At 38.2% G+C, this 15345-nt stretch overlaps 3 protein-coding genes across 5 annotated transcripts in view; 2 read left to right on the forward strand and 1 right to left on the reverse strand.

Annotated features, from left to right (window-relative positions):
- The window catches only part of lhfpl7 (LHFPL tetraspan subfamily member 7), a 67710-nt gene extending 64270 nt beyond the window's left edge, over nt 1-3440 (forward strand). Inside the window, exon 3 of the mRNA XM_086097793.1 lies at nt 1257-3440. Within this exon, the coding sequence (XP_085953919.1) occupies nt 1257-1483 (227 nt within the window). The 3' untranslated portion in view covers nt 1484-3440. The remainder of the gene's footprint in view (nt 1-1256) is intronic.
- spata22 (spermatogenesis associated 22) lies at nt 3402-6290 on the reverse strand. 3 transcript variants are annotated; one of them, XM_086097790.1, is made up of 8 exons: nt 6220-6290; nt 5878-5945; nt 5479-5616; nt 5067-5244; nt 4570-4909; nt 4372-4495; nt 4198-4295; nt 3402-3855 (listed from the first exon to the last, which is right to left on the reverse strand). In XM_086097790.1, the coding sequence occupies exons 2-8, from the start codon at nt 5915-5917 to the stop codon at nt 3664-3666; spliced, it is 1110 nt and encodes a 369-aa protein (XP_085953916.1). In that variant the 5' UTR covers nt 5918-5945; nt 6220-6290; the 3' UTR covers nt 3402-3663. The 3 variants fall into 3 exon arrangements, with proteins under 3 accessions (XP_085953916.1, XP_085953917.1, XP_085953918.1); XM_086097791.1 differs by having other exon boundaries at nt 6216-6257; XM_086097792.1 differs by having other exon boundaries at nt 6133-6229.
- A 506-nt stretch (nt 6291-6796) lies between these two features.
- Nucleotides 6797-15030, forward strand: stip1 (stress-induced phosphoprotein 1). Its single transcript, XM_086097789.1, has 14 exons — nt 6797-6959; nt 8921-9130; nt 9225-9366; nt 10686-10827; nt 10989-11160; nt 11244-11370; nt 11665-11767; nt 12392-12512; nt 12620-12716; nt 12818-12942; nt 13033-13069; nt 13156-13259; nt 14130-14302; nt 14397-15030. Exons 1-14 carry the CDS (start codon nt 6951-6953, stop codon nt 14467-14469), a joined length of 1635 nt encoding a protein of 544 aa, XP_085953915.1. The 5' UTR covers nt 6797-6950; the 3' UTR covers nt 14470-15030.
- Nucleotides 15031-15345: the final 315 nt, after the last annotated feature.

Genomic DNA, 15345 nt, shown 5'->3' on the forward strand with positions numbered 1-15345 from the left:
CTTTGTTTATTCCTCTTTTTTAGGGAGATATTTGGTTGTCAAGTTCACATCCAGTACTATGCGGTTGCACATCCTTGCACAAGCAATGAAAACTTCAGTCTCCCTGCATCACATCACATCACATCACGTCAGCCTCTTTCATCACACTGTCCATTCCTCTTTAGCTTAGACCAGAAGGTCATAAACAATGGTTAAAAATTTTTTTTCTTGTTTCTGTTTCCACGCAAACTACTCTCAAGAGATTGTACATTCACTTATTTTTTCTTTTCCGCTCATCTCTCGCACTGAAATTCTACTCATGCTATTTCACTCAACTTCCATGTTGGAATTGGTTTCCAGTGAGCATCTCTCCCTTCAACTACAGCAACAGATATCTGATTGAAATAAAGACGCACACATTTCACACTGCAAGCCCAACCAACATTTACCAGTACACCAGCTCCTCTATAGCCAAAACCACAAAGACACCTGACATTGACTGGAAAGCCAGCTTGAGCTCAGGATGACTGAGAGTGCCAATGATAGCTGGAAGCAGAGTCGATAACTGCGATGTGTGCTTTGGGCCATGAAACAAGACTCAATTTGGAGGAGTTAACTGTTCTCTGGCTGCTTGAGAAGGGCAAGTGAGAAAGCATCTGAGCCCCCTTTTTTTTTTAAACAACGATTTGCTAAAAAGGGGGGAAATGGATAAAAGTAGAATAGCATCTTTAAATTTTAAGGTTAAAAAAGAGAGAGAGAGAGTCATGATTAATGTTGTCCTTCAGTTGTCTGTTCTGGTCCTGGCTGAGTTGTACTTCATTTTCACATTATGTAATAATGTACTATCATTATGCACCGCAAACACTCCTGGTGAGAACTTGTTACACTTTCGACTCAATGAGCCTTTATTGTAAGATCTCTACTGCCCCCAAGTGGCTGTCAAGTTGACTACACGTTCAGTTCACACATTTTTGAAGCAATTAAAAAAGGAAGGTACTTTTCAATGTTATTATGGATATGTATTGAATGTTTAAATGTGTTGTAGTTAGTAAATACCCTTTTCTAAGCACCAAAAACTTTTCAATTTAAGTTTTTGCTTACAAATTGCCCTGAAAGTACATTGAATTTGTTTAGTCTGATCAACATGCTTCCAAAAATTGTATTAAACATATCTAAATGTTTATTATTATATGTTTTGTAGAGACAAATATTCTCATCGTTGAGCAGCTTTATAATGTGCCCTATTGAACGCATTCTTGTCTGTGCCTTCTGTGCAGTATTTATCATGGCTGCAGGACTGCTGGTCTACCCCTTTGGGCTCAACTCTTCACTCGTCAGGTCCTTTTGTGGAAACTCGGACATCTACCACGCCGGCGAGTGCCAAATCGGCTGGGGGTACATGTTGGCCATTGTCGGAGTGATGCTCACCATCTTTTTGCCCTTTTTTGCCAAATATGCACCAAAGGAGCAGCTGTCTCCCACCCCTTTGCCTGTTCTTTTATAGTTTTTGTTGTTTTTTTGACTGCTTTCTCTGAGCTGACTTTGACAAAAGGACACCTGCATTTTTAAAGATACTGATTAGAATTGCTGTTTGGGAAACGTGGCTCTGTTGTATGTTGTTTTCCTTCCTGTTATATGTAAAATGACTTCAGCTGTGTTTTATTTAAACCGTTTTTATATCATTTTAACATCATGTGAACGTTTTAACTCAGCCATTTTCTTGAATATATTGTCCAATGTTGAAGGGACAATACAGTTACTTATGTGATCATTATTGCAGCATTTTTGTACGTGTTGTTCCCCTTTTACTGGTAACAAGTCAACTTGATGTGAACTATTCCAAAACAGACAAATCATGGTGTGCACAAAGGAACTGGAGAACTGCACGCACTATGTGATTTGTATTTTTTTTCCCACTCAAGCAATCAATTAAACAACAAAGTTCTGAGGAATATTATACGAGAAGAACCCTTTTCTTTTTTAAACTCGAGGACGTTTACCCGGGGGAGTTGAACTGTACATATGAACTACTAGACTAAACGCAGTTTAGGTTTAAGGTTCTAAAAATGACTAAAAGGGAACTCTGGACTACTAAGGAACCAAGAAGAGCCTTGATGCTACTTTTTGTATCATGCAAAGGAGCGTCAACACTGATTTTGGTGTGTCTTCCTTAAAATACATTTAACAATAGATAGTGGGTTTCTCATTAGTGCTGTCCAAAATGTCAACCTTTTCCAGGAATTCAATTATTCGTGTATGTAACTCGCTTGTTAAATGTAAGCAATCTCCTATTGTCTACAGCAAATACAACTTATTTCAGGACAAACACGATCGCAAAACGTGGGGAGATATGGGGATTTTGTCAAAACAAATGCATGAGAAGAAAGACTTTGTAAATGGTAGAATAACTGCTGTCAACTATGATGTGATGTGACCAACTTGTGCCTTTTTAATATTACAAAGACAAGTGTTCAATACCATTATCAGGTTGTCATCTCCACCATCTCATCATTTTTACTGAGAAAAAAAAAACTCCTGGAGTATTTTTTTTAATTAGTTTCTTTATTTACTTGATGCAGTATGATATTACAATAGTAAAATAATTCAGAGGATAAAGGAAGTTGTTTTGCAGAACAAAACGGCAGTTCAAAAATCTCTTAAATTGCTGTTGCTAAAGGTTGGAACATAATGGCTAATCTGATTTCCTGGCACCCTTGTTCTAATTGATTAAGACTCTTTCAGAGTGGTAAAGTAGGAAGTTGTACAAATCAAACCTTTCTTATCCAAGCACATTATTCTAGTGCCCAAAAAAAAAATCTGCTCCTTCATGGTCCTACTTGTCCTTTTAAAATATGGTAAAATTGTTACCATGCTCCATAAGACAGTTACTGTCTCTGCACACTGCCAATTCATGAAGCTGAACTTCAAGCTAAATTTCATTTTCAGTGTGTGTGTGTGTGTGTGTGTGTGTGTGTTCATACAGTGTTTGTATTAAATATGGATGGGTTAAACTTTTAACATTTGGGTCCCTATAATGCCATATCCCGATATCAAGAAATGCTCATTATAAGGGTGCCATATTGAAAAAGAGGTTGTGAAGAACTGTTTGGACCTCATACTGTGGGGCTGACCAGTGTTATTGCACAGGTCTGTTCTCACCCCTTTCTCTTAAAAAACACTGTGTGTAAATATTCAGCACTGGTGATCATCTTTTGGTAGATTTGACTTTTTTTTTCTCTCTCTCATTGTCGCTGTAAATAAAATGACGGTACAGTACTTGCTATCTTGTCTTAACTGCCTGTTTTTGAAGTTGTATTTGGAGAGATTACCTCATTGTGTTTGCATTAATCTGTTAACATTGTTTTGCTGGTCTGTGGTTTTCTTTGTAATAAAAATACTCAATGATTTAATTTTGTTTCCAGTTAAAGGTTTTGGTCACATTTGTTTATTTTTAATTGATTGCAAAAACAGGCACAATAATATAATCAAAACAAGCAAGTGAACTCAACTGTGTACACGTTCTTATTTTCATTCTACAGAACTAAGATAACAAACCATTTTATAAATTTTACAAAAAAAAATCATCAAATTGTGTATATATTACTGTAAAACAATAACCATGTGAAAATACTGCCATTTTCTCTCATGCCTATTCCTTTTGACAAACGATTTCACGTTCAGTTGTTAGAATTCATGAAGTAATCTGACGAGTTTGCGCATGTGTGTGTCGCAGGCTTTGATGGCCTCCTGAGCGTTTCTGACCTCTGAGGGCTTGGCTGCTCGAACTGACACGCACACCAGGACTTCTCTGTTGCGGTCGTAGTTACCAACACAACGGTGAACTTGACCACGGATAAGACGAGGCAGTTCTTGCTCCTGTAGAAATGAGATTGTTTAGAATAGGGGTGTCAAGTATGCGGCCCATACGCCAGAACTAGCCTGTTAGGTGGTCCAATTTGGTCCATGAGGACAATACAAAATGCTGTTTTTTGCTAAAATGACTGTTGTTGCTAATTTTGTCCACTGGAGGGTGCACTGATGAACACTTATGACATTATGAAATATGGCTGTTTTTTAGGTTTTGATAAAAAAAAATAATAATTATCTACACCATAAGACTTGTTATTGACTGACAGCCATTGTCCAAAATTTTAGATAATTAATTCAAGATTTTTTTAAGCAGCCACAGCCACTCAGAATGAAGCACTCCCAACTCACGTTTTCATAGAAGAGACACTGCACGACCTCCTTGCCATCTCTCAACAGGAAGTTCTTGGACTCATGGCGACCAAGTGTGACAGCGGAGTCAAGAGTAGCTGAAGTGAAAGCACATGCTGGAGTATTAACATGGTTATGAGTTGTTAGGAAAGGTAAAGGTAATCCACAACTAACCAAATATCTCAAAAAAATATGTGACTTTGTCTTTAAACTGACTCCAGTGTTTCATGCCTTCAATGACTGCCGTCAAAATCCTGAGTGAGGTGTCAAACGGTGCTTTTTTTGGAGCACTTTTTTGCTAAAACAAATGAAAATATTAACAAAGATAAACACTTTTAACATACTGACTAGTGCATGTTATGTGCATAATACCATTTGAGTTTCTCGTGGAATCTGGGATATATTTGCCCTCCGTTTCCCCACAAATGTGGGCTTCTGCGGTCCAAAAGTGTTTGTCAAATTCCATTTGTTTTGTGTCTGAGCAGCTGGCCCGCTGGTGGGTCCGACAGGAGGAGGCAGAGATCTGAACTGAGTGGGATTGGCCGGACTGCAAGATGGTTGCTGGCTCAGCTGAGTGAAACCGCTAAGCAGTATCTGCGTGCTTGGGGCGCTCTGACTGCTGAAAGACGTTTGGTATTGGTTCTGTCTGGAAGCGAAAATTGATCTGGAAGCCTTTTGTCTCTCAAGGTTGCTGGGTGTTCCCATCTTGGAGCTGAGAATGAAACAAACTCAAATCGAAATTTTCAACAATTGATCACAATGTTAATATTATATATTGGCCTTGTTGTGGTACCATTTTCAAGACTACAGTCAACTTTCAAGTTGTTTGTGAATTAACTACCACAGCAATGGCTACAAACAAAACCCACTTTGTAGTTCCAGCTTTGTAGGGATGTGGTATAGGTGTGTAAGATCTCATTGTTGGTGCAGGTCGATAGCTGTCATTTTGTGGAGTCTGAGTAGCTTGTGCCATGTCCTGTTTGTTCCACTGGTTATTTGGATGAGCATCAAAAGAGGAACCTGAGACCTGGTAAGACCCATAGGCACCTGGGGAGAAAGTCATTCTCAAGAAACACTTTGTTAAATGTAGATTTTGCTTTTGAGCCAGGCTTTGAACAACATTGGTAAGTAACATTCAATTTAATGCTCTCACATTGCTGCGTTTTAGGAGGCTCCTAAGCTTAAGGGCACTCTCCTAGTTTATGGCACATTCATTTTTACTCAATAAGTGTTCTGACACTATTGCAGTAAAGGTTAAAGGAGACTGAATGAATACTTCACCTGATTCGCCACAGGGGGTAGGTGAGCTGGTACTTGGGATGAATTCGTTGTGAGAAAAAAAGTCATTCTCAGAGGGAGCCGATGTCAAAGGAATTCGATTTCTTTTCTTCTGATTGAATAGCGGCACAGGGAGGTAGCCTGATGAAGACAGCAGGGACAGCAAAATTTCACACTAATAATACTCTTTCAATCTGACAGATGTATGTATTAATAATGTACACATTACACTTGCAATATTAGGAAAGTAGGACAAAAAACAAAATCTCTCTGCGCTTTTTACTTCTAATATTACTTGACTTGGCTGCTAAAAGTAATTACTTAGGTAGGTGTGAATGTTAGAGTGAATTGTTGTCTACTCTATTGTATGTCAGGTGTTATAAAAAAAATAATCTTTCAAACCTGCTGTTGGTCTGCCTGACAGGTCATTCCTTTTCATCATGGCTGTTCAAAATATATAAGCTGGAATCCTAAAATTCAATGAATATGGCCGACCAATGAATTAATGAATGGACATGACAGTTTTTGCTTTCAGACACTTTTAAGACTATGCTAGCTGGCTATGCTAGGTAGCTGTGTTTGACACAGCTTTCCGTATTATTACAGAGCCTACAGACTAACATTCAACAGCTATGATAGTTAAAGTACAATAACCACCTGTAAATTCAAATATATCTGAAAATAAGTCATGAATGTTTGTGGCTGTATATGTATGTAATGATTATTATTGGCAAAATGACCTACGGTTCAGCACCCCAGAACGCAAATTGCGCCAAAAAGCGGCGCAGCCGCAGTACTGTAATATCAAGTGGTGCCTTCATATCCTAACAATAAAATCCGACGTTATAAAGGCTAAATGATAGTGCTTGTCGAAAATACTCGTAAAATTGTAGTTTTGTTGTTGTTTGTTTTTTACATAATCATTATTAAACTCTCCTGTTGATCCATCCATTGGTTTTAAGAAGTTTCCAACGAAAACTTGACTTACAGATTTTGTCAATGAAAAGGTAATCATCCAAACAAAACAATTCACGTTACGTTCAACAATATATTTATTAATGCAGAATGAGGTTTTGTGAAAGGAAAAACCTCAACGTCACTTATTTTATGTACTACTGCATTGTGTTATGTTTATTATTGTTTTTGTTTTTGTTTTTTTAATTGGGTGTGGTTTCTACTAAATCTGCCATCCAATATTTGTCATTTCCTGTTTTTATGTCCTCTGGCTTACTATTTCACAAGTTATCCAGAACAGAAAACTACTTCCGAAGGACCCGAGGAGCTAGCTTGGTACGGCTACAAAATCTTTCTTGATTTATGCAGCGTAGCTACGCTGTTCCACCGTCTTCGGGAAGTTTCTGGGGATGATCTTGCAAATGCGGATTTGCGACAGTCAACACTGGCAACCTGCACGTTGTTGAGGGGGCGGCGCTAGACCACACAGTCGTTTCTGGAAGGATCCTCATGCTTGCAACATGGAGAAAGTGAGTGTTATACAAATCTCGCCTTCTCTGATTCCTAAAATTGTACATTTACACGTTTCAATTATTTATTCGTGATTATCTTCACCTATATTGCATTTGAGGATTGCGGAGATCCGGTTGTCTACTACTGAAACACTGTTATCGGTCAGCTAAGTTAGCTTGATTGTCCGTGGCTTGTGAGGTTAGCCAACCGCTAGTAACATGCCGTAGCCACTTGGCTGACTAGATTTTAATGTATTTTTTGGAGCACTTAATATTGTAACAACGTTTAGGACATATGATCTATTGAGTTGCCGGTCAGCTATTAGTTTCTTGATTGCTGTGAAGGCAGGATACGCAAGTCACCGTTGTCTACACGGTTCGATGACAAAAGTCAAGCAAATAATTCAAGGTGATGAATTATGACTTAACGTCTCCCACGTTGTTTAATAATGCAGTATAGTTCGCCTTCAGATCTGGCGTTTGCGTTAATATGTCACTACAAGTACAAGCACACCGTTAGTGAACAACTAAGTTAGCATTAATCGGCTACCCTGAGCACGGTGACTGTGAAGTGTGAAGACTGGGTAACTCCATTAAATTACACATTTTATTTCGTTTAATTAAAATAATATATCTAAGGTCTGGCATATTTATTCGAATACACGTGCTGCAGCAGTATTTCGGTTGCTTCAGTAGCCTGTACTCTGTCCGGAAGATCATTCTAGATGCACAGAGGATCGCTGTCATGACTAGTTTTTTTTTTTTGTACATACACTTATTAGCACTCTATTTTAATGTAATATCTCACGAAGGTTATAGACATAAAGAAGTTTAAAAAAAAAAGAAGAAGAAAAGAAGCAAACTTTCACCAGAAGCCAGTAAGTTTGCTAAAAACACTGAACATTCCGTGTAGAAAGTGTGGTTCACGTCACACGCCTGAAGAGGGCACACTCGTTTTATTTGAGAGTATCCAAGTATCACGATGATGATGATGATGATGATGATGATGATGATGATGATGATGATGATGATGATGAGCTGTCTCTTGCCTCAAAAAATCTCAAATATTTACTGAATCTTTTATATCAGTGCCCACGGACACCCGGTATCTTATAGGACCACATGAGTAGCCTGTAGACCTGTTCTAAAAAAAATAACTCGTCAATGATGAGACATAGTGATAGGAATGTTACATAAGTGATGTTTTGAAAATGGTCAGGGGTTTTATGCTGCCGATTTCGATACCAATTACCCTTGAGTGAGAGCTGTTGATACCGATCACATGGATTAGCTCTACATTGTTAAATTCTAGAGATGCTAACTAATGATGATTTGTCAATTATTTATTTGACAAATTGATGAATCCAAAAACTTCCTTCCAAATCTCCATCACTTTTATTCTACAAAACAGGACCTTATTTCAAATTATGCATAAACACGGTATGATTCAGTTATTGGTTTGGTCTGTATTGTGCAGTATTAAGCACACAGGCTCGCTGCTTTCTCAAGAATCAGCCATCAATAATACACTGCTGGTATTTATTTTGTTCAATTAATCCCTTTTTGATCATTAAAACCTGTCTGTTTTCTGAAAACTTTTAAAGTGGGCATCTACACATTGCTTCAGGGTGGATTATAGCTATGTGGTTTGTGAATTTTTAAGTCTAGTTGCTCAATACACATTGTGTGTGTAATGCCATATGTCAGTTAATTAATATTAATTTACAATGTACGTTGGGATAAAGAGTGCATGAACAAATGAAAGACATGTTCTGTCACTTGTGTTGCACCTGTCTGACGTGAACAGATGCCTCTTAGTTATTGCTTGGCACTGGCAGCTGTTCATAGATGTTATCTGGGTCTGTATTGGCGAAAGTCAGCACGCGTGTGTTTCTTAACCCTAAAAAACTACATGAAGCAACAGTGTCTATTATTGTCCATTTGTGTGTTTCATGGATTTACTGGCTTCTGTTTCACAGGTGTCTGCATTGAAAGACCAAGGCAACAAAGCACTGAGTGCAGGAAATATTGACGAGGCGATTCGCTGCTACACTGAAGCCGTGACTCTCGACCCCAAAAACCATGTCCTGTTCAGCAACCGTTCCGCTGCCTACGCCAAAAAAGGCAATTATCAAAAGGCTCTCGAGGATGCTTGTGAGACCATCAAGATAAAGCCAGACTGGGGCAAGGTGAGGTCACTTTTGTTTAGTAGTAATCCTTTTGACAATACATTCCCCCGCAGTAATCTAAATTGGTGAACAATCTCCCATCTTGATCAAAAAGGGTTACTCCCGTAAAGCCGCGGCACAGGAATTTCTTGGACGACTTGAGCAAGCCAAAACAACGTACCAAGAAGGCATCCGGCATGAGCCAAACAATCATCAGCTGAAGGAGGGTTTACAGAACATTGAGGCCCGCCTCGCAGGTAGACGTTTGTATATCCCCACAGAAAGGCACCATGATTATCAAAGGCTGCTTAAATGATGAGACGAGAGTTACAAGGGCTTACGCTTTTAGTTGGAGTAAAGAGAATCAGGACACGTCAACAAAATAAACTGATCTTTAACTTGTTTTAATAAACAAATGTTGACAACATTGGAAAAGGAACTTTGTTTTATGATCGATTTAATAAAGGCGATGTATTCACAGCTTTGTCACCTAATTTCACCTCTAGGGATGGAACTATATCCAAAACATTACAATACGATAAATATTACGATGTGAACCTCACAATTCGATAGTTATCACGATGTTGTGGGGAGGCGGCGATATTAAAAAAGCTCACGATACTGTATAAAAAAATCTTATTGTAAAAAAATAAAATAAACTTATATGGGGAGAAAAAGCACAGTACAGTATTGTATTTTTGTGCGTAATAGCAGCAGTAACAAGTAAACAAAAAAATATAGGCTTGGCCTTGTCGTGTCACATATCATTGTCGTGCTCCTATTGGCTCAGCGGCGCAGAGTATCATGGTCTATAATATAGTCGGACATCGGACATATAGACTATATGCTGTGTTTGGCTGAAACAGGCGGAAAGTAAAAAAAAAAAAAAACTTAAATCCGGCATGAGCTGGTAAAATTTGATAAATGTTGTCATTTTTTTAGATGTATCAGTATGAGACTATTGAGGATATGATTCATGTTACTGGCAAATGTGCGCACGTCAAAGTGCAGTTGTATACATGACCAGGTTTATACATTTTCTTTTTATTGAAATATATCAACCTATTATTGTATCAATAATGAAATAAGTCAAAGCATACAAAGAATAAGAGGTAGGACTAGATAAGTTTTCAACTTCTTCCTACTATCTGTTGAACATGTAAACCGTGACAAATGATGATGTATAGTTTTTTTTTCTTCTTTTAAATCTTTATTGCATTGCATTTATTGCTTTTAAATCTAATTTTTTTATGGAGATGTTGAAAATGTTGCTGGTATGACAAATTTATCAGAGTGATAACCACCCCAGGGGCCAAACCTTTCCTAATTAAAATTAAACTGCACAATTAAATGTCGTTAATATCGTTGCATAGCGACAACAATATCGTGGCAGTTTTAATATTGCGATTTTACCATTATAGTTGCATCACTGGTCACCTCTGCTTGTAACTCATCATAGTAAACAGAGCATGTACATACAATTTGTGACTTGAGTCTTGGGTGCACAGTTAGTGGAGTCAAGCCTTTAGAAGACCATGCTGATGTTTTTTTTCCTCTTTTTTTTTTGGTATTTCAGAGAAATCAATGATGAATCCATTCGCCATGCCTAATATGTATCAAAAGCTGGAGAATGATCCTCGAACCCGCGAGCTCTTGGCAGATCCGAGCTACAAGGAGCTCCTGGAGCAACTCAGGAACAACCCTTCTGCGCTTGGCACGTATGTGCATTTATTTTGTGTGTGTATATAAGAAATCTTAGGGGGGGGTGGAACAAGAGGTTTGGACAACATTGACATTGAAAGAAAAAAAAATCTCAAGCCTATGTTAGATCAGCTAATTCCTAATGATACCAAATTATGAGTGTTTATCTGGGTTGTAGGAAACTACAAGATAAAAGAGTGATGACCACACTCTCTGTGCTGCTGGGACTGAACTTGTCTGGAATGGATGAAGACGACGAACCCACGCCTCCTCCTACTTCCGCCAACAAGCCTAAAGAGACGCAGCCTCCCCCTTCCACAAACAACGACCTTCCTGAAAACAAAAGAAATGTAAGTCAGCCAATCACGTTTTGTCCACGGGTGTCGCCGTATGTAATTTTGAGTGTTAATTCTCTGCTTGGCATGTTGAATAGGCGGTGAAAGAAAAGGAACTTGGGAATGCTGCCTATAAGAACAAGGACTTCGATACAGCACTCAAGCATTATGAAGAAGCAATCAAGAATGATCCTACCAACATGGCTTATATTTCAAATCAAGCTGGTATGTACTTTTATAGTACGTAATGCAATTGGCAAACACAAATGTGCTTTTGGCAGGTTTATTTCGTGTGTGTGTGTGTGTGTGTGTGTGTGTGTGTGTGTGTGTGTGTGTGTGTGTGTGTGTGTGTGTGTGTGTGTGTGTGTGTGTGTGTGGGGTGGGGGTGGGGGTGGGGGTGGGGGTGGGGGTGGGTGTGTGTGTGTGAAATGATTTGCTACTAGTTCAGAACTGTTAATATAGAACTGTCATTTCACATGTACATTCACACGTGAAATGTTCTTTTCATGATCCTTTTAGCTGTTTACTTCGAGAAGGGAGATTTTGAGAAATGCAGGGAGCTCTGTGAGAAAGCCATTGATGTTGGCAGAGAGAATCGTGAAGACTACAGACAAATTGCCAAGTGAGTTCGCTTTTTTAAATATATTTGTTTGTCCTATATGAAGAAATTTAAGAAACTGTCAGAAATAACTTAAGCAATTTGGAAAACTTGTATAATTTGGATGTGACACATTTTGTAGTTAATGATTGATTGACTACAAAAATATCTCTTACCTTAAAAAAAAATCTTTTAAGATGTACATTAACTTCACCACAACTCGTGATATCAACTTTCTGCTGAAATACTTTACATCAATTGTCTTTCCATATGTTGAATGTTTGCATCTGCTTATCCTTTAAGTCGGGGTTCACCAATTCCGGTCTTCGAGGTCCGGAGTCCTGCAGGTTTTAGATGTTTCCGCCCACTAGCAAGCCTGATTCATATAATCAGTTCGTCAGCATGCCTGATAACGATCCTGATCTTTAGTATCATATCAGGTGTGTTGGTCGGCGGAAACATCCCAAACCTGTAGGACTCCGGACCTTGAAGGATCGGAATTGGTGAACCCTGCTTTAAGTGATTGAACTCTGTTTTTCAGTTTCATTTCGGGTGCCTTCACTGTAGAGAGTTGGACTCTCACAAAGAATGACCTTTGGAAATAATACATTTTGTCTTAATATCTCTCTCATTCGTCTTTCTTTAAAGGGCTTTGGCCAGGATTGGCAACTCGTACTTCAAGCAGGAAATGTACAAAGAAGCAGTTCAGTATTTCAACAAGAGTTTAACAGAGCATCGCACCCCTGATGTCTTGAAAAAGAGTCAACAGGTGTCTGTCCCCATTTTTTATGCTGTATTATATTGTGTTTGTGTACACCTTATCAGGAAAAAAAATGCAGCCACTCGATACATTTTTTTTTAAACCTATTTCTGCAGGCAGAGAAGATCCTAAAAGAGTTGGAGAAACAAGCCTACATTAATCCTGATTTAGCTCTGGAGGAGAAAAGCAAGGGAAATGAAGCCTTCCAAAAGGGTTTGTGTAACAGTTAAAAGCTTACATTGCTATACTGTTTGTTTGTTTTTTTATGGTCCCCAAACAATTTCCCTGATTAACGTCTATTGTGCTCCCTGTAGGAGACTATCCTCTAGCCATGAAACATTACACCGAGGCCATCAAAAGAAACCCAATTGATGCAAAGCTCTTCAGTAACCGAGCCGCCTGCTACACTAAACTGTTGGAGTTTCAACTTGCCCTGAAGGTGCTAATCAACATTGCCAAACACTATTAAGTTTTTAACATCACATCTGATCTCTCACATTTGAAATGTATTAACTTTTTGTGTGTCCAGGATTGTGAGGAGTGCATCAACCTTGAGCCCAAATTCAGTGAGTTGGACGCCTTCAATTCCTTAGCGTGTATTTCATGCTACGTGTTATGTTTTGAAGTGTTAATTTATGAAATTGGTCCACAGTAAAGGGCTACACACGCAAAGCGGCTGCTTTGGAGGCAATGAAAGATTTTTCCAAAGCCATGGATGTGTACCAAAAGGCTTTGGAGCTTGATTCGTCTTCAAAGGTATTTCAGTCTGGTTTTATGCTACAAGGTTGGGTGTCATAATTAGTATGTTAATTTAAAGTTTCTTTAACGCCACATGGTTTTTTTTAAACAAGTAATTAGTGACCACCCCTTACTTGGAAAGGCTGTACTAGGGGAATTCCAGATGCAACGCAGCAGACACGTCCAAGTCAAAATTTTAGCAGTAATGCATTTCGTAATAATGCATTCATTTGTGGAGACTGATGTCAAGTTGTATTTTACAATCTAAAACATTTACAGAATTTCATAAGTTACTTCATGTTAAAGATTAGTTAGCTCTTAAGATGATAAGACAAGTGCACTGATCTGTCACCAAATGTAATTATGCGATCTAGTGGCAGAAAAATGACCTCAACACAAGTCAATATCACACTCATTTTTTTACAGTACATCTTTTTAATTTTAACTTAATTTTATGAATTATTGTGAACTTACTGTATCAGTGACTAAAAGATGCAGCCACATTTCTATTAGTTTTACTTTTTTTTTTTTTTTTACTTTTGTGTTAGCAAGAGCATGAAATTGTAAGTTTAGAACAGATGTAAAATTTGTGATTAATTGTGTTAACTATTGAAGACATGCAATTAATTTGGATTAAAAATGTTAATTGTCTGACACCCCTATTATCATTAAATCGAAATGTGTTACATTAGATGTTTTATCGATCATTATCTAATTCAAACAATCCAATGTGTACCAAATTGTAAATGTGTTGTTAAATTGGAATTTTAGCATTGACTACTTCAGCACAAGATTTATTGCCCACAGCAGAGGGGAAAACAAAAACAAAACAAATGTATTTTATGCCCGTCATGTGAATGACTTTCATCTTTTACGTTCTCCACTCAGGAAGCCACAGAAGGCTTACAGCGCTGCATGGTCAGTCAGGCTATGAGGAACGACAGTCCTGAGGAAGTAAAGCAAAGAGCCATGGCCGATCCCGAGGTGCAGCAGATTATGTCGGACCCCGCCATGCGCATGATCCTTGAACAAATGCAGAAGGACCCTCAGGCGCTCAGCGAGTAAGTTTCACAACTTCTTTAACCTGCATCTGCATTTTGAAAGGTTTCATAAGAAAAAATGTCATGACTCTTTTTCCCCGTTTCTTTACTTCAGCCACTTAAAGAATCCTGTCATTGCAAAGAAAATTCAGAAACTCCTGGATGTCGGACTCATAGCCATTCATTGATGTGACACAAGCCAAGATGTGAAGAAACGCCCAAAAAGGGGAACTAAATACAAATTCTGTCTAAATATTACATTGTCTTTTTGTTGCCTTCAAAATTATACTCTGTGGTATCACTCAAACTGTGTTTTGTTTTTTTAGCATTTCAAGTCCTGACTTTTATTAAATATGAATTCTTTGGCCACTTTGAAACCAGATTCCAGATGACATGCCCCTAAAATTAAACGATGAATGGACATCTCAACTATATATGGCAACAGCGCCGTTGGAGTTTTAAAGGCCATTACTCACTGTAAAGACAGACCACATTTTTCTCTTAAAGCAAGGAAATTGTACAATTGAAGTTTCACAGTTGTCGAACACATGTTGGAATTATTTGTTCTGAATGGCTTGACTAAACGCGGTTATTCAAAATTTGTGTCAATGGGTTTGCTTTAACGTAATCTCTTTACTTAATCTGGATCCACTGGTCTCTATATATGTGCTGTATGATTGTGGGCAACACATCAAATGAGACTCCTTCAAATGTCAGATATTCTAATGATTAAAATTAATACAGCAGCATACAGTGGTGTTTTTAATACATGAATACTGTACTATTCTGTAACATTGGGCGTATGTTTGTGGACCTTATCTCTTTACTTTTTTCTAGTTTGGCACCCAATAGGGCTGGAAAGTTGTGCCAGCCTACTGTCATGATTTTTATAGAGGACATATCTTTTTAATTGTCTTTACTTTTAATGCTCCATGTGATACACCTCTCCATTCACCACATTTTTAATGAAGTCTCAATACGTATGAAATTGGCTATGACATTTGGTTGACGGTCCGGGATGATTATTTTTCCTCACTCTCACTGCCATGATATATTACAAGTCC

This window comes from Leptonotus elevatus, chromosome 16 (assembly GCF_054856555.1).
Source record: "Leptonotus elevatus isolate MCC_2025b chromosome 16, RoL_Lele_1.0, whole genome shotgun sequence".
Taxonomy (NCBI): domain Eukaryota; kingdom Metazoa; phylum Chordata; class Actinopteri; order Syngnathiformes; family Syngnathidae; genus Leptonotus; species Leptonotus elevatus.

What these genes read in the sequence shown, in the direction of transcription:
- spata22 (XM_086097790.1), bottom strand. Translation starts at nt 5,917, where the DNA reads ATGATGAAAAGGAATGACCTGTCAGGCAGACCAACAGCAG. An exon ending in TACAAAGCTGGAACTACAAA is followed by an intron (nt 4,910 to 5,066) that starts GTGGGTTTTGTT and finishes TTTCATTCTCAG; the next exon opens with CTCCAAGATGGGAACACCCA. An exon ending in AGTGTCTCTTCTATGAAAAC is followed by an intron (nt 3,856 to 4,197) that starts GTGAGTTGGGAG and finishes TCATTTCTACAG; the next exon opens with GAGCAAGAACTGCCTCGTCT.
- stip1 (XM_086097789.1), top strand. An exon ending in CATTGAGGCCCGCCTCGCAG is followed by an intron (nt 9,367 to 10,685) that starts GTAGACGTTTGT and finishes TTGGTATTTCAG; the next exon opens with AGAAATCAATGATGAATCCA. An exon ending in GACCCTCAGGCGCTCAGCGA is followed by an intron (nt 14,303 to 14,396) that starts GTAAGTTTCACA and finishes TCTTTACTTCAG; the next exon opens with CCACTTAAAGAATCCTGTCA.